This window comes from Oryctolagus cuniculus, chromosome 11, assembly GCF_964237555.1.
Source record: "Oryctolagus cuniculus chromosome 11, mOryCun1.1, whole genome shotgun sequence".
NCBI classification, from domain to species: Eukaryota; Metazoa; Chordata; class Mammalia; order Lagomorpha; family Leporidae; genus Oryctolagus; species Oryctolagus cuniculus.
The window spans coordinates 52,399,698-52,425,593 of NC_091442.1; the positions used below are offsets into that span (position 1 = coordinate 52,399,698).

At 50.6% G+C, this 25,896-nt stretch overlaps 1 protein-coding gene across 1 annotated transcript; it reads right to left on the minus strand.

Moving 5' to 3' along the window:
• Window positions 1–1,510: 1,510 nt before the first annotated feature.
• Window positions 1,511–25,896, minus strand: ARF3 (ARF GTPase 3). Its single transcript, XM_051845412.2, has 5 exons — window positions 25,659–25,896; window positions 6,202–6,442; window positions 5,301–5,411; window positions 4,938–5,062; window positions 1,511–4,394 (listed from the first exon to the last, which is right to left on the minus strand). The coding sequence occupies exons 2-5, from the start codon at window positions 6,347–6,349 to the stop codon at window positions 4,233–4,235; spliced, it is 546 nt and encodes a 181-aa protein (XP_051701372.1). The 5' UTR covers window positions 6,350–6,442; window positions 25,659–25,896; the 3' UTR covers window positions 1,511–4,232.

Genomic DNA, 25,896 nt, shown 5'->3' on the forward strand with positions numbered 1-25,896 from the left:
GCAGGGACCCAAAGCCTTGAGCCATCATTTGCTGTCTCCCAGGGTCTGCATTAGCAGGAACCGAGTCCGGAGCTGGAGCTGGGTATCAAATACTCCACTGTGGGACATGCGCATCCTAACCAGCATCTTACCTGCTATGCTAAATGTCTGCCTCTCCAATGCCATTATCTGATGAGCAGTTGTGGTTCTGGAAGGTCTTAGGTTTTTTCAAGTTCTACTTATTTTCATTTGCTTGAAAGGCTGAGACAGAGAGGACAGAAGTCCCATCTGTTGGCTCACTTCCCAAATGCCCACAACAGCCAGGGCTGGGCCAGACTTAAGCCAGGAGCCAGGAATTTAATCCAGGTCTCCCACACATGTGGCAGGGACCCAAGCACCTGAGCCATCACCTGATGCTTCCCAGGGGGCTCCTTAGCAGGAAGCTGGAATTAGAAATGGAGCTGAGACTTGAACCCAAGTGGTATCTTAACCACTGTGCCAAATACCCATCCCAATGTCTATTTATTAATATGCAAATGAAGCTGTCATGAAGCAGGGCTTTGGAGAAGCCCAGGAGGAGTAAAGTGCCGTCTGCTTTCAAGGCGAGTGGGTGATACTGGAACCTACGGGCTGACAAAGTGAATTCCGGTTGGAGTAGTTGAGAGTGACATACCTACAGAAGCTCTGTCCTGGAGGATAATGGCTTATTAATAAAAGGAGTGAAGGGGAAAAAAATAGGCAGGGGAGGCAGCACGGGGGTCACTGAATAAAAATTTAAATCTTGTTCTGGTGCTTGGGGCTCTCAAATCTATGTGCCTGAATCCTGTCCCCTCCGCACAACAGCAGGCAGGGAAGACGTCTGTTCTCAGAGCTTGAGAAAGGGAGAGTGGGGAAGGGCAGCCTGGCTCACCCAGACCACACCCATACCAAGGCCGCACCATCCCTTCCACTCTCTGCTTGCAGTCAGACAACAGCAGCAGGAGAGGAACAGGGCAGGGGTGGGAGTGGATGGGTGCACAGAGGATTTACAAGAAAGTCTAGTCCCAAGACATCTGTGCAATCTCCGGAGGAGGCCCGGACGCTGACAGCAAGGAGCCACGTGCTGGAGACAGAGCTGAGGTGGGCCATCAGTTGTACCGAGGGTCGAATTCATTACACTGCCCGTTTTGCCTTCATGCTTACTCACTGCCAAAGCCCAGAACTTGATGGGTAACGGGACCTCAAACCATGGATAAGGGGACTGTGTTCAAAATTAGAAAAGTTAAACCCTTAGGAACCAGAGGAGCACAAAAGTCACAAAGGCTTCACTCTGGGTGCTCCCTCTGGGGTACAAGGGGAAGAAATAAGCTGTGTGGAAACAGGTTAGGTTCCTCCTTAACCAGCCTCCCCTCGCCACCCCTGCCCCAGGCAAGTCTGCCTACTACCCCTCTGCAGAGCCAGAAGTCTGGAGAGAAGGACAACCACCAGGACTTCCCTCACCATGGGGCCGCTGTCCCACAGCCGCTGCACACCAAGGAGGAAGGCCTGCTCCAAAGCTGCATAAAACGAGTTTAATTTCCAACCAGGGTCACAGTCATCGCGTCACCCCACATTTTGAGCAAGGATAGCGAACGTGAGTTATTAAACAGAAACAGTCTACATTCCAGAGGAAGAGGAAAAAGAGAGAGAGAGAAAAACCAGTTCAGAACTGCAGTTACCACTGTAACACCACAAACTTGGGCAAGTGGGTGGGTGGGTGGGTGAGTGGGTGGGAGGGGGAGTCCCCGGTCCCCGGGAAGAAGAAAGCTGGAATGAGGGGAAAGCATAAAACTAAACCCACCAGAAGAGAGCGAGAGAGGGAGTGGGCAGAAAGGAGTGAAACCCAATCCTGAAAGAGCTGTCTGGTGAATGGGAAAGTACAAAAGACCACCCCATGCCAAGGCGGTGAGGGACATTACCAAATCACTACTGCCTCCTGCTGGACAGACCGGGAGCAGAACCGAGACAGCCTCCAAGGCTGCTTCCGAACACCCTTGCCCTTGTGGGCCCCTGGAGCCCCCAAAACACAGTGGGGTGAGGCCTGAAGTGAGGACAATGTGTCTGGAACAGGCATCTAATTAGGGAGGGACGGAGAGGGCATGAGGAGGTGAAAAGGCAAAGTCCTCACCGGCCATGAAGACACAGGGAGGTGAGGGGAAGCATAAATAGGGAACAACGAAGAAAAGAACACAGGCAACAACAGTGAATGCGCTGCGAAGGCAAAGGGAGGCGCTGAGAGGGAGGGGCAACCAGAATGGGGTAAAAAAATATCTCAGGAAATAGGGCAAAGACAAAATATAGAGGGAAGCGTTTGTGTGGTCAGAGGAGTGAAAGCATTTTGAAATAAAATAACCCCCCCAAGTACCCCACACACTACACACACACACTACACACACACATACACACAGGCCTGAACAACAAGATAACTGCACACACCTGCTGCATCTTGGGTAACACTTTGCTAAGTAACTGGCACTGAGGGAGACAACCCTGGACCCTCTCTCTCACAGTTCAGTCTGGAGGGGGGTACTGGGGACTGATCTGCTCGCTGTAGAAAAGGTGGCAGGTAGCCAGGCCCCAAACCTGGGGCTTGAGACAGCCCTTCTAGGAAGGGGTCCTTTAGCTTTGCTGTGGGGGGGCTCTGGGCCCCAACCTTAGTGAAAAAGGTTACACAGGCAGCTGTCTTAGAGCTCAGGGCGCAGCCAGCACACACAGGAGCCCACAGAACAGCCACAGCTTAACAAGAACTGCCCAAGTCAAGACCTCCTGCCCCCTGTAGACAGAGATGTGGTAGCAGCAGCAGCTTCTGGACAACTAGGTAATAACAGGCGGAGGCCCCGACTAAAGACAGCGACAGCCCACCAGCACCAACAACCACTTTAAGGTCCTACTTCCTGCGCTCCAAGCCCGAGATCCATCCACTTACGAAAAGTGCATCAGGACAGGGGAAAGCTGTTGGGTGGAAGGGGTAGCAGTTAGGGACTGATGCCCAGGAAACAGCGAAAACCCTTCTCCTTTAACACATTCTGGACTTGGAAAAGAGAGCTAGAGGACAGAGGGCTCCACATGGAGGCCTGTGTGTTGTTCCCACTCTGCAGCACTCAGCAGCCCATGCAGTGAGCCCTAGCAAGGCCAGCAGAGCTTCCCACAACGGCCACGTGCACCACCTGTCCCTCCAGGTCAGCAGGGCTGGGAGGAGGGGACAGGGCTGACCCTGGCCTCACCTCCTCCTAGCAAAAGAGAAAAAGATGGGACACCTGAGGCCCTCCCTACTCCATGTCCCCTTCAAGCTCCTGAGCTAAGAACGGTGGGGAGGACCCGTGGAACACTCTGGGCTGACACAGGAGTGGCCTCCTCTCTCCTGCCCCCTAGCAGGGCAGGGCAGAACGGCATCTCCTTGGGAAGAGTCATCTGGAGATAAACGTCACCCCCTACACTCACACACCCTAAACAGAGGAGAGGGAGCGAGCTACAAGGAAGATGGGGTGGCGGAGAATCCAGCATCTGTCCTATCCAGGAAAACATAACCTCTGCAGAGAGCAGAGGAGCCAGCCCGAGGCTGGGGTGGTCCAGCCTGATTAAAACCTGCCTTGCCTCCCATCTTCCCTCTACCTCACCCACACCTGAGGGGCAGGTGACAGGCTCCAGGGGGCAGCGTCCTGGCTGCAAGCCCTGAGCTGCACTCCCTCGCCTCCCTGCTTCCCCCATCCCCACATATATATCTCTCTATACATGTATATACAGGCGCACACATGCACGCACACACAGAGGCCCGTGCAATTCCCATGTAGAGCAGGGAGAGGGTGGCGAAGGAAAGGAAGACAGGGAGGAGGTGAGGGGCTTGTGGGGACAGGGAAAGGACTCAGATGCCAAGAGCACAGCAACCAGTGCCAAACGAAGAAAACGGAAAGAGTACTCCACCCTACCTCCCAAAACCCAGAGGGTGAGAGAGACGGGGGCCATCCCATGAAACCATAACAACCTTGTTTTTGTTTTAAATCCGGTAAATTGGAATGATTCATCATCAGGACAGCAATTGGGGACTGGTCATGTCAGTGGACGCGGGAATGAAGGAGAGGGAAGGGGGCAGGGGAGGCGAGGCTCTTGCTGGGCATGCGGACACGATACCCACGGCCCTGGCCACACTTGCAATAGGAAGGCAGGGTGGAGCTTGGGGAGGGAGACAGTAGGTATGTCAGGGATTGATGGGGTCGTTGGACGGGGCTGCCTGGCTCTCACTTCTTGTTTTTGAGCTGATTGGCCAGCCAGTCCAGGCCTTCGTACAGCCCATCCCCGCTGGTGGCACAGGTGGCCTGAATGTACCAGTTGCGGTGACGTAGGGAATGCAGGCCCAGCTTGTCCGTGATCTCAGCAGCATTCATAGCGTTAGGCAGATCCTGGAGCACAAGGGAGACACACAGAAAGGAGCCTCAGGATCTTTCCAAGGCTTCTCAGGGTACCCGTCTACCAAAGATACATGTGCTAGTACCTTCTCCCCTCCTGCATTTTGGGAAGCCCCCAACAAGACTCTAAGGAGCAACTCTGGACTTAAGTCACCCTTGGATCCCCGCACCAGATCCAGGGCACCAAATAATCATTCTACTGATGAGATGGAAACCAAATAAGGGGTTGGTGGAGAGTGGAGGGGTGACTGACATTCACCCAAGAATCCGACCTGACAGCAGGGGCAAGGGACCAAGGTGGAAAACAGGAAAGACCAAAGAAAGATTTGAGGTGTTGTATGTGGGTGGACATATTGCTAAATGAGGCTGGGTGGGGAGTGAGGATGGGGCATCAACTGACTGCTCATGTTTCCCACACTGAGAGCATAGTCACAGGGCTTCCCACACGATGCAACCCAAGGCCCCATGACCTCCACAGCCAGACTGCCCTCCCCCAGGTTCGGGGACCACGGGTAGGGGTGGGAGGAAAAGTCTCACCTGTTTGTTTGCAAAGACAAGGAGCACAGCATCCCGGAGTTCGTCCTCCGCCAGCATCCGCATCAGTTCCTCCCGGGCCTCATTTACTCGCTCCCGGTCATTGCTGTCAACCACAAATATCAACCCTAGGGAAGCAGAGCATGGGCTACACAGACAGGAAAGGTGCACCATCCCACCACCGCCACCAGCAAAGACAGCACCCTCCTCACACCCTCCAAATATCTGCTCCCTTTCCTCTTGGCTATGACCCCCGGGGAGCTGTAGCCGGGCAAGTGTTTCCTGCCCACAGCCAAGGAAGGCAGCCACACTCTCTGCTCACACCTGAACCACCCAGGCCACTCCCAGGCACTTCATCTGCCGTACCTTGAGTGTTCTGGAAGTAGTGTCTCCAGAGGGGCCGAATCTTGTCCTGGCCACCCACATCCCACACTGTGAAGCTGATGTTCTTATACTCCACCGTCTCCACGTTGAACCCTACAGGAAAGCAGACAATCACCATAGCATGCAAACCCCGAAGGGTTTGGGTCTGTTCCCTCAGCCGCCAGGCCATGACACCAACAATGGAACACTAAACCTTCCACAGACCTCGTGACCCCTGACCTGGTAGCCCAAAGGCCAAGAAGACAACCTAAAGTAAGAAGCAGACGACGATGAGGAGTTCATAGTTGACTGAGAAAAATGAATCAATCGTCCCCACTTGTCTGCTCAGCCTTTGGCTCTTCTTCCTACAAAGAAATGACTCAGCTCCACTCCTGTACCTTGGCCACCAGAGTCTGTCTCAGTTAAGATGTGGGGCCTGCAGGGCAGTGAAGAAAAAGAAGCAAGCCATGATCCCAGGAGTCCCAAAAGCAGAACCAGCCTCCAAGGACCTGCAGCCTCACTCACAACAAATGTTCTCCCTCCCTTAGGCAGGTCTTAACCAGGATCAGCTGCCAAAGATCTAACCCGAAGCAATCCCAGGCCTCTGGCAGAAACATCAAAGCCCTTCACCTGCTTTCCAAACAACACAGAGAACAAATCAACGCTGGTGCCCGAGGGCAATGACTGAGTGCCAGGCTGTGGAAGTTCCCGCATCAGGGAGGGCCTGAGTAGGTGGGCAGACAGCAGCCCCAGCACCTGCTAGTAAACTGAACAATCATCCCACTCTGAACCCCACAGGTCGCATGGGCTTGCCGGGGGAGAAGAGGCCGCACAGGGGTCCAGGAATAGGTCCTGGCCCCGCCCCAGGACTGCGCAGAAGCCTGCCTCCGAGCTCTGCCCTTACCGATGGTAGGGATGGTGGTGACGATCTCGCCCAGCTTCAGCTTGTACAGGATGGTGGTCTTCCCCGCAGCATCCAGCCCCACCATCAGGATGCGCATCTCCTTCTTGCCAATCAGGCTCTTAAGAAGGTTTCCAAAGATATTGCCCATGATCACAGCAGCTGCTTTCCAAGGGCAGTGGGGCCCAAGTGGGGGCAGTGGCAACCCGGTGCTGGCCTGGTCCCTGGTGTGGAGGACTTGATCCTGGGCAAAGGAAATGCAAACTCGTTATCACCTCTGCTTGTTAAGGACTTCACATGAGTGGAATCTGCTAAAGTCGTGGCTGAAATTCATCCAGGACAACCGAGAGTCCAGATGCCCACTCAGACACAGCCTGAGCAGACAGAGCAGTGAACACTCAGATCCTCGCTCTGCCAGTAATTTAATCGTGTGACTGGGCAAGTTACTTCACCTTTCCCTATCTGCACCTGTGAACCGAGGGGGTTGAACCAGATGATTTCTAAAGTCCCTTCAGTTCTGACATTCTACACTGCACCCCAAGGCACTGAGAGCTCCTTAATGCTCCTCCCCCTCCCAGCCTTACCCTGATACTTCTGGAAAGGGTGGGAGAGGAGAGACAGTGGAATGAGGAGTGGCTCTGTGACTGCTGACAAGGTTCAGGCTTGCCAGGTTCCCAAGGTTTATGCTCTGCTCTGATCAAGAGACTGCTTCTTCCCATCCTGTATAGTTAGTTCTATAATTCCATCTTCTTTCCACACCAAAATACATGAGGAAGAAGTAAGAAGGCAGTTGAGCTTTCACACTATGTAAAATGCCAGCTGCTGACAGTGCACCTGTCCATACAACACCATACACTGAGAGCCAGGAGGTGACACAGGGACAGGCTATCCTTCTGTCCTCAGCCAGGGAAATCCTAGGCCCACAATGGCCCATCCAGACTGTTCCACAGGTCACCTGCAGCCAGGTGCTCACCTAGTCCCTGCAGAGCAGCCAGAGTGATGGTAAACGTTAAAACCAACATCAGGTCATGTGGCTCTGTTCAAACCCCCACTCCTGGCCTCACAGCTCCTTCTCGGTGTGGCCCACAGCCCATGGCCATGGCCTACAGGGCCTCACATGCTCCACACACCTCTGCTTCTCTTGTTGGATCTCCTGGCACTCTCCCCTTTGCCTGTTCCATGCCAATTCCCCAACACTGTCCTGCCTCAAAGCTTTTGTTCTTGCCTGGAGCACTCCTCTCCCAGGTAACTTTCCTGGATTATGTATGCCCTCACCTCCTTCAGCTATCTGTTTCAATGTTTTGACATCACCTCTCAAAGAGGTTTTCCATGATGACCTGTATCACACACACACATACACACACCCCACTCCCTATCTCATTTATCCCACTATACTTTTCTTCAGCCCACTTACCCACTTACCTGCCACACTGTATATTGTTTCTTGTCTTATTTTACTATTCCTACTACAGTGTCAGCTGTTCACTGCTGTGTCCCCAGTACCTAGATCAGAACCTTGCACATAGTAGTTAAGTAACAACTGACTTCTAGGGTCTACACAAACTTCACTGGCAGCTCACGGAGACTGAATGCCTGGTATGGAGCAGGCACTTCACAAATACTTGCTGAAAGGCGGGGGGGGGGGAGGGGGGGCACTAAGAACCTCTGTGAAGGTACAAAATGGCTGTCTGCACACCCCAATCATTGCCTCCAACAGACAGAATCACACATTCACTCACTCTTCCTCCCTTCCTTGCAGCCCAGAAGAGCCACTTGAAGTGCATCTTTGAAGCAATAGTGAAATGGGGCTTCAGAATCAGCCATGCCAGCCAGTCCTCTGTGCCTGCAGGAGGCATGTGTTAGCAGCCAGCTTATTCAGCAACCACCATATGCCAGCTGCTGGCTTTCTCTATAGAGACTGGAAACGAGAGGCGCACACTCACTCCAAACCCAGCAAGCGAAAGGACGGGCCACAACAGAGTGCACCCAAACCCAAGAATGTGAAAGGTGGATGGGGGGAATCTACTCACAAGCAGAAGCATGGGGGTTTGGAGGGAGCTTATTTTTTTCAAAAACTTCTTCGGGCTTGTATTTTGGTGTTTTTATTCCCCTACTCAGTTTGCAACGAATTCCAGACCAGTGCAAAGAAGTCAGATCAACAGCCCCTGGAGACCAGAGTACTAGTTTCTCCAAAAAACAGAAACAATGAGTGTTTCATCTTCAAAGGCCTCCCCAGACATCCACTAATGAGACAGGCGTGGTGTTCCCAGCAGGTTCCCCAGATGAGCCCTGCCCCTAACACCCTAGGGAACAGGCCTGGCTCAACCGCAGCCAAATCGCCCACTAGCCATCCTCCCTGCCCTTCCTGCCACTACCCACCCAGGTAGACAGATGCCCAAGGATCCCAGAGGCAGGAGGGACAACAGCCCAGCTAATAAGGTCAGATCTCACCAGCCCTGGAAATGTGGGATAGTTAAGACTTCTGATTCTGGCCAGTGCCGTGGCTCACTTGGCTAATCCTCCATCTGCAGCGCCAGCACCCCGGGTTCTAGTTCCGGTTGGGGTACCGGGTACTAGTCCTGGTTTCTCCTCTTCCAGTCCAGCTCTCTGCTGTGGCCCGGGAGGTCAGCAGAGGATGGCCCAAGTGCTTGGGTCCCTGCACCCACATGGGAGACTGGGAAGAAGCACCCGGCTCCTGGCTTTGGATCATCACAGCGCCAGCTGTAGTGGCCATTAGGGAAGTGAACCAACAAAAGGAAGACCTTTCTCTCTGTCTCTCTCTCACTGTCTATAACTCTCTCTCTGTCTCTAACTCTGTCAAAAAAATTTAAAAAGTAAAAATAAAAAACCAAAAGACTTCTGATTCTGCTACCATGGTCTCCAGAAATGCAAACCTTGCCCAGGTCTTCCTGGTCTTTACTCTGCCTCCTGCACAAGTGGCCTTGCTTTCAGCTCCAGATAATATGGCTATTTGCTTTATAGGTTTGGTGTCAGACTTCGGCCGAGGTTCTGAGAAGAATTTGTACCACACACCCAGCTAGCTGCCTTGCATGATGAAATGATAACCAATCCTGAGCACAGCAGTAGTTGAAGATGTAAGGGGATAATACTCCTTGCCCCACAACACACACACACTGTCCCTTCATGTGCTTCCTTGACAAGCCATAATGCTGAAGTCCTGGTTCAAAGGCTGATCCCCGGGGCCGAACTGTGGCACAGAGACAGTGGGTTAAGCCACCACTTGTGACACCAGAATCCCACATCAGAGTGCTGGTTTGAGTCCTGGCTGCTCTGCTCCCCACTCAGCTTCCCGCTGATGCACCTGTAAAATGGAGGACAGCCCAAGTACTTGGGTCCCTGCTACCCATGTGGGTATCCCTGGAGTTTCTTGCTCCTGGCTTCAGCCTTGCCCAGCCCTGGCGGTTGTGACCATCTGGGGAGTGAACCGGTGGATGGAAAATCTCTCTCCCCCTTTTGAATAAAAAAATCTTCTAGGGGCTGGCGCTGTGGTGTAGCAAGTTAAAGTCCTGGCCTACAGCACTAGCATCCCTTATGGGCACCAGTTTGAGTCCCACATGCTCCACTTCTGATCTATCTCCCTGCTTATGCGCCTGGGAAAGCAGTGGAGGATGACCCAAGTCCTTGTCCCTGCACCCCAGTGGGAGACCCAGAAAAAGTTCCTGGCTCCTGGCTTCAGATTGGCTCAGCTCCAGCCACTGTGGCCATTTGGGGAGTGAACCAGCAGATGAAAGACTTCTCTGTCCCTACCTCTCTCTGTAACTTTTTCAAATAAATAAAATAAATCTTTATTATTAAAAAAATCTTTTTAAAGACAAAAGCTGATGCCGGTGACCTCTTCCTATTTCCTGGCATGCTGTACCCAGGCCCCTAAATGATCTGAACCACTCAGGGGGTCCCTACGACCTTAGAGAAGTTTTCCTTCTTTCCTAGTGTGTATATCTGCTGTCTCCCCAGTGTGACTGCATATTCCCTACTGGTAAGGACTACTCTGCCCTTACCCCTGTGCCAAGGAACAAAATCACACACGCTGGCTTACTCAAGCCTCATGTAGGGATGTCCTCATGTTATTTCTCGGGCCCAGCAGTACCTGGTATCTCCATGTAATCCACAGATGGCTGCCTTGGTGTCCTGTTAATTCTCAGCCATTTTCCGTGCATATCTGACCCCAAGACTGGTGTAGGAACACTATAAAGGGATTGGAAGACTGTAATTGGCAGAATTTTCTCTTGCCACTTAATATGCAATGAAAGAAAAAAAAAGTATAAAATATCTGGAAGCTACCATGTGTCCCCCTGGGGCTGCCCAGGGCCTTGAAATTAATGAACACTATGACTTTAAGCATAATTGGGAGCTCGACTTAGAAGAGCATTTCAAAGGGGAATGCTTCCTCTGTCCTGCCTGTTAGCAGACGGCATGCTGCCCCACCACTAGGCAGGAGCGGCTTGCAGCTTTGTGCCATGAACACAAGGCCTGGCTATCCAGCCAACACTCACCCTCACAATAATGTATTCCCAGGAAAAGCTATAGGAAGCAGAATGGCTAAGAAGCCTGCTTTCTGCCCTCCCCGTATGGACTGCACAGTCTATGGTTATGCTTTCACCACAGATGGTGCTCCTGTGTTGACAGGGCAAGACGCCAGGGCTCCAGGGGCTGCTGGGAACCAGGAATAGCAGCTAACACTGAAGGTGACTGGTTCCAGATGAAAAACGGAATACAGTTAATAGCTCTGCGGACAAAAATGTTGACATTGCAACACTCCACTTTATAATCAGAAACTTTTGTTATCAGGGCTAAGAGCCATATGAGCTTCAAAACTGTGATCCTGTACAATCTGTGAGAGACACTGCAAGAACTCAATCAAGCACGCTGCATGTTTTTTTTTTTTTCAACGACATCTCACCTTTTTAAAAAGATTTATTTATTTATTTATTTGGAAGTCAGAGTCACAGAGAGACAAAAGCTGAGAGAGATCTTCCATCTGCTGGTTCACTCCCCAAATGGCCGCAATGGCCAGGGCTGTGTCAGGAACCAGGAGCTGCTTCTGGGTCTCCCATGTGATTGCACCTGGGCCATCTTATACTGCTTTCCCAGGCGCATTAACAGGAAGCTGGATCAGAAGTGGAGTAGCCGGGATTTGAACCCATTTGGAATGCTGGTAGAATTGTAGGCAGCAGCTTTACCTGCTATGCCACACACCAGCCCCACACTGCACGATCTAAGCTTCACATTCAACCCTACCACTCCAGGAGAAGCAAGCTGCTGCTTTGGCTGCTCTCTTCACAGCTTGAGTGTGTTACAGGGACACACCTGGTCACAGCCCAGTGTGCCACACACATTCTCCCCTCCACGATTCTAGGGACTGACTCAGGCCTGTGGCCCAGGACATCACTGAGAGAACTCCTGGCCCAGCACCACCTCCTCCTCGTCAGTCTCCAGGGAAAGGAAGATCAGAGTCTCCAAAGCCTCTGGTGCCAGGCAGGATGTGGTAAAAACAGCTTTGTCCAAAGATAATTTGCAAATTAAGACAGCACTAATAGAGATGCTATTTTTAGCACAGCTAAGCAAAAAAGCCAGTATCACTTAAGAAAACAAAAATAGGGTACGCCTGTATTTTGTTTCCTGGGTGCAGCTGGCTTAAGGCATCTGTAAACTCCAAAGTTTTTGTCTCAAGAACACTGAAATCAGAACACAAGAACTCCTGGCTCAGCGGCTCAGTGACTTCCAGGGGACTCAGACTGTCTTCCTCTCAGTATCCCTAGTTTATTATAGTCAGTGCATATCTAACAAGGCTATTAAATTCCTGCCTTTGGAATGTTTCTGCCTTTGTGAAACTCAAGTCTAGCAGGGGAGAAAGAACAGAAAACAAAAGATTATAAGATGATGTAAGGAGATGATGTAAGAAGAGTGGGGTAAATACACAGTCGTATGGGGACAGAAAGCGCGAACAGTTAACGATGGAGGGGAAAGGACAATTTGCAGGCAGGATTTTCAGGTCACACTTGAGCTGACTCCTGAAGAATCCGAAATACCCAGGCAAGATGCGACGAGGCGCAGGCAGTTAAGCGGCTGCTTGGTGTTTCCAGCTCCTCCAAGTCTCTCCTGCTTCTGTTCCCAGCTTCCTGCTAAGGTGCACCCTGGAGGGCAGCAGGTGACGGCTCAAGTACCTGAGTCCCTGCCACCCACATGGGAGACCTAGATTGAGTCACCAGCTCCTGATTTTTGTCTGACCCAGACCTGGCTGTTGTGGGGCATTTGTTTCAAATAAAACAAAAAAAGTTTAAAAAATAAATAAAGAAGGAATGCAGAAGAGAAAACAGTATGAGGGGCTGCCGCCTGTAGTGCCAGCATCCCATATAGGCGCTGGTTCAAGACCCTGCTGCTCCATTTCCAATCCAGCTCTCTGCTATGGATGACCCGAAGAAGCTCCTAGCTCCTGGCTTCGGATCACACAGCTTCAGCCAATGCAGTCATCTGGGAAGTGAACCAGTGGATGGAAGACCTCTCTCTCTCTCTCTTTCTGCCTCTCCTTCTCTCTCTATGTCTCTGACTTTCAAGATGGAGCTGGAGAGAGAAGCAGGAGCTGGATCATAAAAGGCCTCAAAGGCCAGGCTGAGTAATGTGGACAGACATGTTCATGCAAATGACCTCGCAAAAGGTCATTCTGGCAGCAGTTTCAGGAATAAATTAGAAAGGTGAAAAACTGGAGACAGCAGGTTAAGTCACAGCTTAAGCAGCTTGCATCCCATGTCAGATTGCCTGGTTTGAGTACAGCTACTCTGTGCTTCCTAACCAGCTTCCTGCTCATGTGCCTGGCAGGCAGCAGGGCACGGCCCAAGTACCTGGGTTCCTTCCACCCACATGGGAGACCGGGATGGAATTCCTGGCTTCTGGCCTTGCCCTGGCCTAGCCCTGGCTGTTGCAGGCATTTGGGGAGTGAATTAGCAGATGGAAGATCTGTGTGTGTGTGTGTGTGTGTATGTCTCCCTTTCTCTCTGTTGCTCTGCCTTTCAAATAAATAAATAAATAAATCTCTGTTTTTTTAAAGATTTATTTATTTATTTGAAAGGCAGAGTTACAGAGAGGCAGAGGCAGAGGGACAGAGAGATCTTCCATCCACTGGTTCACTTACCAAATGGCTGCAATGGCAGAGCTGGGCCAATCTGAAGCCAGGAGCCTGAAGCTTCTTCTGGGTCTCCCATTTGGGTACAGGAGCCCAAGGATTTGGGCCTTCTTCCACTGCTTTCCCAGGCACATTAGCAGGGAACTGGATAGGAAGTAGAGCAGCCGGGGCTCAAACCAGCATCCGCATGGGATGCTGACACTGCAGTCAGAGGCTTTATCCACTGTGCCACAGCACTGACTCCAATAAATCTTTAACAAATTAAGTTAAATTTAAAAAGTAGGAAGGAAAAGCAGAAGAGTAAAAGACGATTCCCAGGGCCCAGCTTTGTAGCACAGCAGGTTAAGCTGTCACTTGAGATACCAGCATCCATGGGCCAGCACTGTGCCGCAGAGGGTTAAGCCATCCCATATGGGTGCCAGTTCAAGTCCCAGCTATTTCACTTCCCATCCAGCTCCCTGCTAATGTGACTGGCAAGGCAGTGGAAGATACCCGAAGTGCCTGGGACCCTGCACCCACATGGGAGACCCGGATGAAGTTCCTGGCCCCTGGTTTTGGCCCAGCATCCCATATGGGAGCACTGGTTCAAGTCCCAGCTGTTCTGTTTCCAATCCAGCTTCCTGCTAATGTGCCTGGAAAGGCGAGGATGCCCCAAATACTTGGGCTGCTGCCGTCCATGTTGGAGACCCAGATGGAGTCTCAGCTTGGTCCAACCAGGGCTGTTACAACTATTTGGGGAATGAACCAAATATGGAAGATAGAAGATATCTCTCTTACACTTCCCATCTCTCTTCTCTCTCCATGTATCTGCTTTTTAAATAAATCTTAAAAAAAAAAAAAAAAAAAAAAAAAAAAAACCCACACCACATGATTCTCAGATTTCCGGTCTAGGTGACTGGGTTACATTTCTTTTTTTGTTTTATTTATCTGAAAAGCAATTATAGAGAGGGGAAGAGTGAGAGATAAACCTTCTATCTGCTGGTTCACTCCCTAGATTGCCACAACCACCAAGGGCTGCACCAGAGCCCAGAGGTCCATCAGGTCTCCTACATGGTGCAGAGGCCCAAGCACTTGAGCCATCCTCTTCTGCTTTTCCAGGTGCATTAGCAAGGAACTAGATCAAAAGTGGAGCAGCCAGGATTTGAACTGGTGCCCATACTGTATACCAGCGCTGGATTAACCTGCTACACTATGGAGCCAGTCCTGACATTTCTTCTGATAGGAAATATAAGAGGAACAAATCTGAAGGTGAATAAGTTTTTTTTTTTTTTTTTTTTAATTAAACACTGGGGCCAGTGCTGTGGCATAGAGGGTAAAAGCCACCGCCCACAGCGCTGGCATCTTATTGTGGGCACCAGTTCAAGTCCCGGATGCTCCATTCCCAGTCCAGCTCTCTGTTACATCCTGGAAGAGTGGCAGAGGACGCACCCAAGTCCGTGGGCCCCTGCAACCGCGTGGGAGGCCTAGAAGAAGCTCCTGGCTCTTGGCACAGCTCTGGCCATTGCAGCCAACTGGGGAGGGAGCCAGCGGATAGAAGATCTCTCTCTCTCTCTGCCTCTGTAACTCTGCCTTTCAAATAAATCAATCTTCAAAATTAATTAATTAAACACTGATTTTGAGGTGCTAAGGTATGAAGCTCAGGAGACAAGTCTGAGATGAGTATCTGGGAGTCCTTTGTGCAGATGGTAACTAAAGCCATAGGAGAAAAGAGAAATCAACATGACCCAGGCCAGCAGCAACTGCTGGCTGCCTACCCAGTACTCAATCTCCCCTTTCCTCCTAAAGAACCCCTATTTTGTTCATATCTGGGGACAAGGCTTGAGATGTTCTCAGTGAAGATGGCCCTTCCTCATCCCTAAGGAATAACAAATTGATCAGCCTAGGGGCCAGCACCATCGTGCAGCAGGTTAAGTTGCCCTCTGCAGGGACAGCAACCCACATGTGCACTGATTTGAGTCCCAGCTGCTCCACTTCAGATCTGGCTCCCTGTTAATGCACCTGGGAAAGCAGTAGAAGAAGCCCCAAGTGTCTGGGCCCCTGCCACTCACGCGGCAAATTAGGACTGGTTCCTGGCTTTGGCCTAACCAGGTCATTGTGGCCATGTAGAGAGTGAAATCAGTGGACAGAAGATCTCTCTGTGTCTCTGGCTCTCCCTGCCACTCTGCTTTTCAAATAAAATAAATAAATCTTTAAGCTGGTAGTTTAAAACAACAAAAACCAAGAAGTGTTCTGTTCTATTTTTAACTATGGTTAAATATACATAAAATTTACAATTTAAACATTTTTAAAAGACACAGTTGCTATGGGGGGGTGCTGTGGTGTAGTGGGTAAAGCCACCACCTGCAGTGCTGGCATCCCATATGGGTACCAGTTCAAGTCCCAGCTGCTCCACTTCCGATCCAGCTCTCTGCTATTATAGCCCGGGAAAACAGTAAAGGATGGCCCAAGTCCTTGGGTCCCTGCACCAGCGTGGGAGACCAGGAAGAAGCTCCTAGCTCCTGGCTTCGGATCAGCCCAGCTCTGGCCATTGTGGCCATTTGAGAAGTGAACCAGCGGGTGGAAGACCTCTCTCTCTCTCTGTTTCTGCCTCTCTGTAACTCTGCCTTCTGTCTTTCAAATAAGTAAGTAAACATATATATATATATATATATATATATATATATATATATATATATAAAGGTAATTTTAGGTGCCAGTGCTTTGGTGCAGTGGGTTAAGCTGGCATCCCATATGGGTGCTGGTTTGAGGCCCATCTACTCCATTTCCAATCCAATTCCCTGTTGATGGCCTGGGAAAGCAGCAGGAGGTGGCCCAAGTCCTTGTGTCCTTGAATCCACGTAGGAGACCCAGATGAAGGTCCCAGCTCCTGACTGGCTCAACCTCGACCACTGCAGCCATTTGAGGAGTGAACCAGTAGATGGAAACACTCTCCCTCTCTCTCTCACACTCTGCCTTTCAGATAAATAAATAAATCTTTAAAAAAGTAAATAAATAAAGGTGAGTTCAGGGGGTGAATATCTGCCTAGGATTTAAGACACTGTTTGCAAAGTGCCCACCCCACATCAGAGTGCCAGGGGTTTTTCTCCAGCTGCAGCTCCTAATTCCAGCTTCCTGCTAATGAAGAGCCTGTGAGGCAGCAGTGATGCTTCAGATGGTTGTACTCCTGTTACTCACAGGGGAGACCTGGACTGAGCTCCCCACTGGTTAGCTCTGCCCCTCCCTATAATGGGGAGTTAACTGGTGAATGGGAGCATGCTGTCTCTCTTGCCCACTCTCTGCCTCTCAAATAAACTAAATAAAAGGGTTTGTTTTTATAAGAAAAATCTGAGTTTATTTTGACAGAAAAAAAAATTTGAAATCACACATACATAGGCTATTCAAAAAGTCCATGGAGAGGCCAGCGTTGCAGCGCAGCAGGTTAAGCCTCTATCTGTGATGCCAGCATCCCATATAGGTGTCGGTTTGGGACCTGGCTGCTAGACTTCCATTATTTCTTTTTTTATTTTTTTTTTTATTTTTTTTATTTTTTGACAGGCAGAGTGGACAGTGAGAGAGAGACAGAGACAGAGAGAAAGGTCTTCCTTTGCCGTTGGTTCACCCTCCAATGGCCGTCGCGGCCGGCGCGCTGCGGCCGGCGCACCGCGCTGATCCGATGGCAGAAGCCAGGAGCCAGGTGCTTTTCCTGGTCTCCCATGGGGTGCAGGGCCCAAGCACTTGGGCCATCCTCCACTGCACTCCCTGGCCACAGCAAAGAGCTGGCCTGGAAGTGGGGCAACAGGGACAGAATCCGGTGCCCCAACCGGGACTAGAACCCGGTGTGCCAGCGCCGCAAGGCGGAGGATTAGCCTAGTGAGCCGCGGCGCCGGCCTCTGGCTGCTAGACTTCCAATCCAGCTCCCTGTAGTGGCCTGGGAAAGCAGCAGAAAATGGCCCAAGTGCTTGGGCCCCTGCCACTCATGTGGGAGATCTGGAAGAAGCTCCTGGCTCCTAACCGGCCCAGCTCTGGCCATTGTGGCCATTTGGGGAGTGAATTAGCGGATAGAAGATATGTATCTCTTTCTCTCTCTCTGCCTTTCAGATAAATGAATAAATTAAAAAAAAATAAGTTTGTGTAAAATACGTATTACGAAAAAGCTGCTCGTGGATTTCCATTTTTGCACCAAAATAAACTTATCTTTTCATTTTTTGGTGAATTTGAGGACTTTTCTATCTAGGGATAATATATATAGTGCAATTAGAGAAAGGATAAAAGGGAGAAACCCGGGGAACATCAGCATTTAAAGTAGCAGGCAGGAGGCCTGCTGTGGTACAATGGCTTGAAGTTTAGGCTGCTCTGCTTCTGAGCCAGTTTCCTGCTAATGTGCCAGGGAAGGCAGTGGAAGATGGTGCAATTAGCCACCCATGTAGGAGACCAGGTAGGGTTCCTGGCTCCTGGCTCCTGGCTTTGGTCTGGCTCAGCCCAAGTTGCTGCAGCCATTTGGGAAGTGAACCAATGGATGGAAGTGCTCTCACTCTCTCAGCTTGTCAAATAAAGTAAATAAATCTTCAAAAACCAATAAATAAAGCAGCAAGCAGAGATGGGAATTTGGCCTAGCAGTTAAGACATCACATCCCACATCAGAGTGCCTGGGTTCAATACCCAGCTCCGGCTGCTGACTCCAGCTTCCTGCTGAATAAATCTATTCGAACCTTTCCTCTTGACAAAAGGTGAAGCAGAAAGTCTATCACACAAAGTGAATACATCATGCTGTGTCAAATGGATTTCTGACATCAAGTACATTATGTGTGGATCTGATGAAAGGAACATTTGTCTGTGCAAAGCTGTTTCTGAGAAGCTGGGCGTGCTTACATCATGAGAAAAAGCAAGCAGATTATAACCAGAAGTTAAAGGAGAAATTTGCACACCACCCTCATGTAAAACGTGGCTCATCTTTGACATCCACCAAAGCAGCCAGATTCAGGAAGAGCACATCGTGAAAGCAGCTTGTTGACAAAGGGAAGTGAACTGCCCTAAGCATAGCAAGCCTGGAGCAGCGCCAATTGTATCTGAGAGAGGAAGAAACATGTAAGGGCTTTCAAATGAATAAATAAATATATATATTTTTTAAATGCATTTGTTTATTTGAAAGAGTGACAGAAAAGGGCAGAGGGAGGGAGGGAGTGAGTGAGAAAGAGAGAAAGCGAGAGAGGGAGGGAGGGAAAGAAGGAAAGCGGGAGCGAGGGAGAAAGGGAGAGGGAGTGATTCTATCCAAAGGCTCATTCCCCAAATGCCTGCAACAGTCAGGGCTGGGCCAAATTGAAGCCAGGAACTTCCAGTGGGGTCTTCCATGTGGGTGGCAGGGACTGAAGCACTTGGGCCTTTACCTGCTGCTTCCCAGGTGCATTAGCAGGAAGCTGGATCACAAGTGTGGGGTACGGGCCAATACTGTGGCACAGCGGGTTACGTCACCACCTGCGCATGATGCTAGCACTAGCACTCCCTATGAATGCTGGTTCGAGTCTGGCTATTCTACTTCCGATCCAGCTCCCTGCTAATGTCCCTGAGAAAGCAGCAGCAGATGGCCCAGCAGATGGGAGATTGATATCTCTCTCTCTCTGTGTTATTTTGCCTTTCAAATAAATATATAAGTCTTTTTAAAATGTGTGGAGTAGGTGGGGCTTGAACCAGGCACTCTGGTATGGGGTGAGGGTGTTCCGAGTAGCAGCTTAACCACTGTGCTACAAAACCCGCACCACAGATTCTTTTTTTTTTTTTTCTGGAACATTCTGTGGCACTGACCTGTGACCAAAGCTTTCAGCTTGCCCCATTCTTAGATTCTTACCAGCTTTCTGGAGCTACATCTCCTGATGCTCTGTGGCTGCTCCAACTCCTGTATCTATAACCTTGGATATCCAGTACAATATACTTTCCCAATTATAGAATCTCTGAAAAATCTATCAGTAATTAGCCTTAAGCCATAATAAACCTTTGCCCCCAACCTGGTCCCATGGCACATGGAGCTGACAAATGAACAGATGAAACAGGAAGCCATGATTTGATTCAGACAAAGCCGTTCAGTATAGAACAAGCTAGTGATACACAAGAACAGGAACTGTCTACCACGGGGAGTGAGCTCCTCAAACACCTCTCTCCTCCAGGACTTACCTATTCACATGTTTGTCTGTCTTGCTTTCCAGAGCTGGAACTTCCCAATGTGCCTCCAGTGCACAACAGGTCTGCTAGAGATATCGATCCCATCAGCCACAAGATGGCTGAGCAGGAATCAGTGTCTAGACACCATGGTCCAGTCCTCTGAGGTTGCTAACAGTTGTTGGCGGAAGAGGACTATAAAGGAGGAGAGAGACAACATGCACCAGGAACATCTAAGGGGAACATCTATCTGAAGGAACACCTGTGCAGCCCCCGAGAGAGCCGGCCGGTGGTGTGCCGCTCCCCTGTGGAAGTGGGGAAAGTGGCCAGGGGGAACCGCCCTTCCACGGAGGTGGAAGGGACGGCAGCCAACCCGGGAAGAACCAGCAGCAAACCCGGGAGGGCCGAGCAGACGAAAGAACAACGCAGAATCCTGTGTCGTTCCTCCACGAAGACGGGGAGCGACATAATGGTGCCGTGACTCGGATATGAAGCCTAGGCAGGGTTTAGTGTCGTTCCTCCACGAAGAGGGGGAGCGACATAATGGTGCCGTGACTTGGATATGAAGCCTAGGCAGGGTCCTGTGTCGTTCCTCCATGAAGAGGGGGAGCGACATAATGGTGCCGTGACTCGGATATGAAGCCTAGGCAAGGTTCAGTGTTGCTCCTCTACAAAGAGGGGGAGCGACATGGGGGAGCGAACCAGCAGATGGAAGACGTCTCTCTCTGACTCTCCTTCTCTCTCTGTGTAGCTCTGACTTTCAAATAAATAACAAATAAATCTTTAAAAAAAAAAAAAGGATTTATTTTATTTATTTGAAAGAGTTATGGAGAGAGGGAGAGACAGAGAGGTCTTCCATCAGCTGGTTCACTCCCCAAATGGCCAAATCGGCCGGAACTGGGCCCATCCAAAGCTAGGGACCTTTTCCAGGTTTCCCATGCAGGCGCAGGGGCCCAAGGACTTCTACTGCTTCCCCAGACCATCAGCAGGAAGCCGGATCGGAGTAGAGCAGCGGGACTCAAATCAGTGCCCATTTGGGATGCTGGTGCTGCAGGCTGGGGCTTTAACCTGATGTGCCACAGCACCAGCCCCCATGCACAGTTCTACTGAGGTGGCAAAACTGCAAGATAGAATTATAAGGGGTCAGAGTTATAGGGTAGCAGGTTAGTTGTTGCTTGCAACACCAGCAGTCCACATCAGAGCACTGGTTCAAGTACCAGCTACTCTGCTTCTGATCCAGCTCCCTGCTAATGCACCTGGGAAGCAGTGGAAGATGACCCAAGTACTTGGGCTCCTGCCATCCATGTAGAGACCAGGATGGAGTTCCTGGCTCCTGGCTGCAGCTTGGCCCAGCCCTGGTTATTGCAGCCATCTGGGGAGTGAACCAGTAGAGGGATGATTATATACATATCCACCCCTCTTTCTTCTGCCTGACTTTTCAGTAAATAAATAGATCTTTTAAATATATATATGTGTGTGTATATATATATATATATATATATTCTATAGGCAGTCCATGATCCTTCCCTTGTATGTGACAAACTGTAGAAGTAGGAATGGGAGTTGGATGCAGTGGTAAAGATGCCAGGTAGGAACCAGTGCTGTGGCGTAGCCAGTAGAGCTGCCGCCTGCCTCGCTAGCATCCCATATGGGCACCGGTTCAAGTCCCAGCTGCTCTACTTCCAATTCAGCTTCTGGCTCCTGCCTTTGGATCGGCGTAGCTCTGGCTATTGCAGCCATCTGGAGAGTGAACCAGAGGATGAAGACCTCTCTCTCTGCCTCTGTCTCTAACTCGGTCTTTCAAATCAATCGATCAATCTTAAAAAAAAAAAAATGAGAGGATACCTGCATCCTACCCAGCATTCCTGCTAATGTACACCCTGAGAAGTACCAGGTGATGGCTCAAGTACTTGGGTCCCTGCTACCCAGGTAGAAGACCTGGATTGAGCTCCTTGCTCCTGGCTTCAGGTTGGCCTACCTATCCCTGGTTTTTACAGGCATTTTGGGGAGAGAACCAGCAGATGGAAGATTTCTCTCTCTCTCTCTCAAGCATATAAAAATGAATAAAACTTAAAAAAAAAAAAAAAAAACTGGAGAAGTGGTTTGCATGCTCTCAGAGCCTTAGAGTTTCTTGGAGGGGACTTAGAGGCTGCCTGGGGAGAGGGAGACAGAAGAGGGGCTCTCAAACCCCTCCATTCTCCAGCATCACAAGAGCTACACTTTTATTAATCTTACATATTAGACTTTAATTAAGGTTTTATTTAAGGTAAAATTTGCTTTAAAAAAAAAGCTATGGCAAAGTGAGAGCACGTTGAAGTTTCAGCATTCATTCTTGCTGCTCATATACATGTGCTAATAAAAGGGTAGGAGTGCTAAAGGTACCACAAGATCTGCCATTTCACCATTCTTCAGGAATATGGGGATAACACCAGCTCCCTGAGACCTTGAGCCATTTCCTTTCCCGTCCATATGGTGTGGCCCACAACAAAGCTCTAACACAGTCACTAAATCCCTACGTTGGCCAATTCTTCCCCGGACTATCATGCGAAGCCTTTAGACATTTGCAGGACCCTTTCCCAATGTTCCCCATGCCTTTTCACTACCAGAAAGTTTTCTGAGTTGGCACTGTGGTGTGGGGGGTTAAGCCACCACCACCTATAAAAGCAGCATTCCATATAGGCGCCAGTTCAAGTCCTGGCTGTTCCACATCTGATCCAGCTCCTTGATAATGCACCTGGGAAGGCAGCAGAGGATAGCCAAGTGCCTGGACCCTTGCCATCCATATGGGAGACCTGGATGGAGTTCCACACTCGTGGCCTCAGCCTGGCCTAGCCCTGGCTTTTGCAGCCATTTGGGAAGTGAACCAGCAAACAGAAGATCTCTATCTCTTCCTCTCTGTAAGTCTGCCTTTCAAATAAATACATCTTTTAAAAAATTAAAATTAAAAGGTGCCAGTGCTATGGCATAATGGTTAAACTGCTGCATGCAGTAACGGCATCCCATATGGGCACAAGTTCGAGTCCCAGCTGTCCCACTTCCTATCCAGCTCTCTGCTGTGGCATGGGAGAGCCATGGAGGATGGCCCAAGTGCTTGGGCCCCTGAACCCGCATGGGAGACCTAGAGAAAGCTCCTGGCTCCTGGCTTCAGATCGGTGCAGCTCTGGCCATTGTGGCCACCTGGGGAGTGAACCAACAGATAGAAGACTTCTCTGTCTGTAACTCTTCCTCTCAAATAAATAAATAAATCTTAAAAAAAAAAAAAAGAGAGAAGAAGAAGAAGGTCTGATAAGGAATTAACAGGTATCACAATCTCTAAATCTCTAAATGCGGCCAATCGGGATGCTACTTTATGGACAGGCCAATCATACTTGAGTCAGGCTGCTCTTTCTAATGTGAACACTGTCCTGAGCTCGTGTCCTCACCCTGTATCCAAGTGGTGGGCTCAGCGCCCCTGCCTTGCTCCAGCGTCACCTCCTACTCAGGCAGCAGGAGCCTCTGTGAGGCTCACACCAAGCAAAGATCTCACTGCTCTTAAGCCTCCCTACCACCAGCACACACCCAGGGCTACAATGACCCCTTTACACAGGCGCCTCAGGCAGCACGTTGCTCCTTTGTAAACCTCATCTCTTTTAAGGCAGTCCTGACTGTTCCTAGCATGATTATTACTATTATGACAATGGGTTATTAATAGCAGCTAACACTTATTTGGTACTTACTATGTGCTCTGTAAAATACTAAGTACATTCATGATCTCCTTTAATTCTCACAGTCCTACTATTTTCTTTATGGATGACAACGAAGCTAAGAGAGAGAGAATTTTACCAAGGAAAAAGCAACTATTACCTAGCAGAAGCAGAATTTGAACCAGTTTTGTCTGATTCCAAGACCTACTCTTTCATCACTACACCACTCTAAAATTACCTGCAAACAAACATGGCAAGGAGAGCCCAGCAGAGAGATACACTTTGAACCCAGGGCTGCCTCTGAATTCACTCAGGGAAGCTGCTCCCACCATTTCCCTCGATTATATGCCCAGCTTTAACAAATTTTAGAGAAGTTCCTCCTACCGAGTACATCCCGCCCTCTCTCCTCTGAGTCCATTTCCTCTTCTGACTCGGGTGGAAAGGAGAGGAGGGCAGAGGAACACACTGCAGTTTGACCCTTTGTGTACTGCACACTGCACTTCTACCTTTCCCAGCCTGCTCTCCTTTCAGCACGACAGCAGCTTCCACGCACTGCCGCCACTTTTGCGCCAGGCACCACACACATGGGCCCTTCCACCATAAGCTCCAGGTCACAGACACCACCTGGGAGGACCTGGGTCTCATGAAGAGAGCCCTTTGCCCACAGGGGTAACAGGAAATCTGGGATTTCAGATAAATAATGACTGTGCTCACAAAATATTTTTCTGTTGGGGCTGGTTACCATCATCTCTGCCAGTTTTGTGCCTACTGAGAAGGTGGAGATGCTAAGGTCGCTCGGTTATGAAGGCCAAGAAGCCTTGAATCCTAGATCAGCTATTTCTAGGCACTTTCAGTAACAGCCAAGCAACATCTTCCCTTTTTCTTAAACTGTACTGAGTACCATCCATTCACACGTTGCATTCATTATGAGTGCCTACTGTGTGCCTAGGCATTGTGGGAACTGAGATAAAAATCCAATTCCTGCACACAAAAAGCTTTCATCTCTTTGGAAAAGCCAGACATATACATAATTTTTTTTTTTTTACTACGCAAGGTAATAATTCTACGGTGGAAGGCAGAGGGCATGTGAATTGGATACATGGGAGCCCTTCCTGGCTGAATTCAAGGTCAATAATTCAGTCTGTGAAACGCTGCACCTCAGATGGATTACTTTCTTTCTCCAAAAGAGCTTTTGACAGACATGGTGTCCAAACTCAGGTCCAATGTGCAATGATCAACCCTGGGCCAGTCGTAACAAGTGGAGATCCTTTCTCACCAGCAGGCCCAAAACAAAATGGCAGCAAAGGCGATCACCACCTACCCAACTAGATTCTGTCCCACTGCACTGACCCCAGGCAATCAGACTCCCAATAAAAGTTTCATGCCTTGGACCAGGGGTGACCCAATCCAACAGCGGCAAATAGGGGTTTTAAATTACACCTCTCCCTCACCCGAGTGACCGGCTATTGCTTCTCACTTGGGACCAATAAAACACTCCTCCACCTCTACCACCTTACCCCGCCTGGTCTCGCCTGGCCTGGCAGCACAACCCAGAAAGCATAGAACTCCTCCCAAAGGAGAGCTTCCAGCAAGTGGCCCTTTGCAACTGGAAACTACAACTCCCCACCTCCCCCTTCCTCCCCTCGGATGCCTGGCATTAGGCAATGTCTCCATTTTCTGTTCCGGGAATCCTGGTACTTCCTAAAGAAGGAAAGCCGATTGGAAGACACAAACTCAGGGCCTGTGACAAGATGCTCCCTCCTCCTATGAGACCGCCCCCGCCTCGCCTGGGGGAGGAAGGCACCACCTCCCCTCTCCAGCCGTGCAAGATCAGATCCCCCTCCCCCTCCCCCTCCTCTCCCCACCTGCTGCCCTCTTCCCAACCTGCGGCTGCCAGCCAGGACCCGAAAGCGCAACCTCCACAAGAACAGCACGCCCCTTGAGGGGAACCCCACCCGCCTGGCCCCCCACTGGCTGACCCCAGGCTCCCTCTCCCTACGCACCCGGCCCATGTTGGGGGGAGGGGTGTCACAAGTGCCAGGCTTTTCTCTGGTCTCCTTTTGCTAAAGTGGGGGGAGGGCGAGGGAACAAGGGCGAGCAGCATTCCCTAGCCCTTTCACAGATTAACAAAAAAAAAAAAAAAAAAAAAAAAACAGCCCTCACCGCCTCCGCAACGCATCTCCCCGGACCGCTCCCCCACCCCACCCCCGGAAAGCCCACCGCCTGCAAGGCTAGAAGCTAATTGCAGCCCAGGTGGCCCCCTTGTGCGACGCGCAGGACAAACCCGGGTGCGCCCCCCACCCCCATCTCCGCTCGGCGTCCTTCCAATGCGGAGGCAGCCCTGGGGCTGGCCTGACGCCCCCTCCTCTAGCTGCAGGTGGGGAGGGCCACACCGCCTCTCGCCAGGCAGCGCCGGGCGGTGGCCAAAGGGGCTCGATTCCCTCAGCCCCCACCCGCGACCGAGCCCCTTCTCTAAGGGAACCCACCTTCTCCCCTCAACCCCTCACCTGGTCCCGATCCCAGCTCCGCCGCTGCGACCGCCGCCTCCGCCCCCGCAGGTTCCGCCGGCCTCTTGCTCCGCTCCCTCCCGCTACCCTTGCCGACTTCGGCGCCGCTGCTCCCCCAGCCCGCTCCCCGGTCCCTCCTTCCTTCCCTCCACCTAGCACCGGAAGCCGCGACGGCGACTAGAGCTGTGCCGCGAACCCCCACCCTCCCCAGTCCGGGATACTTCCCACCTCCACGATC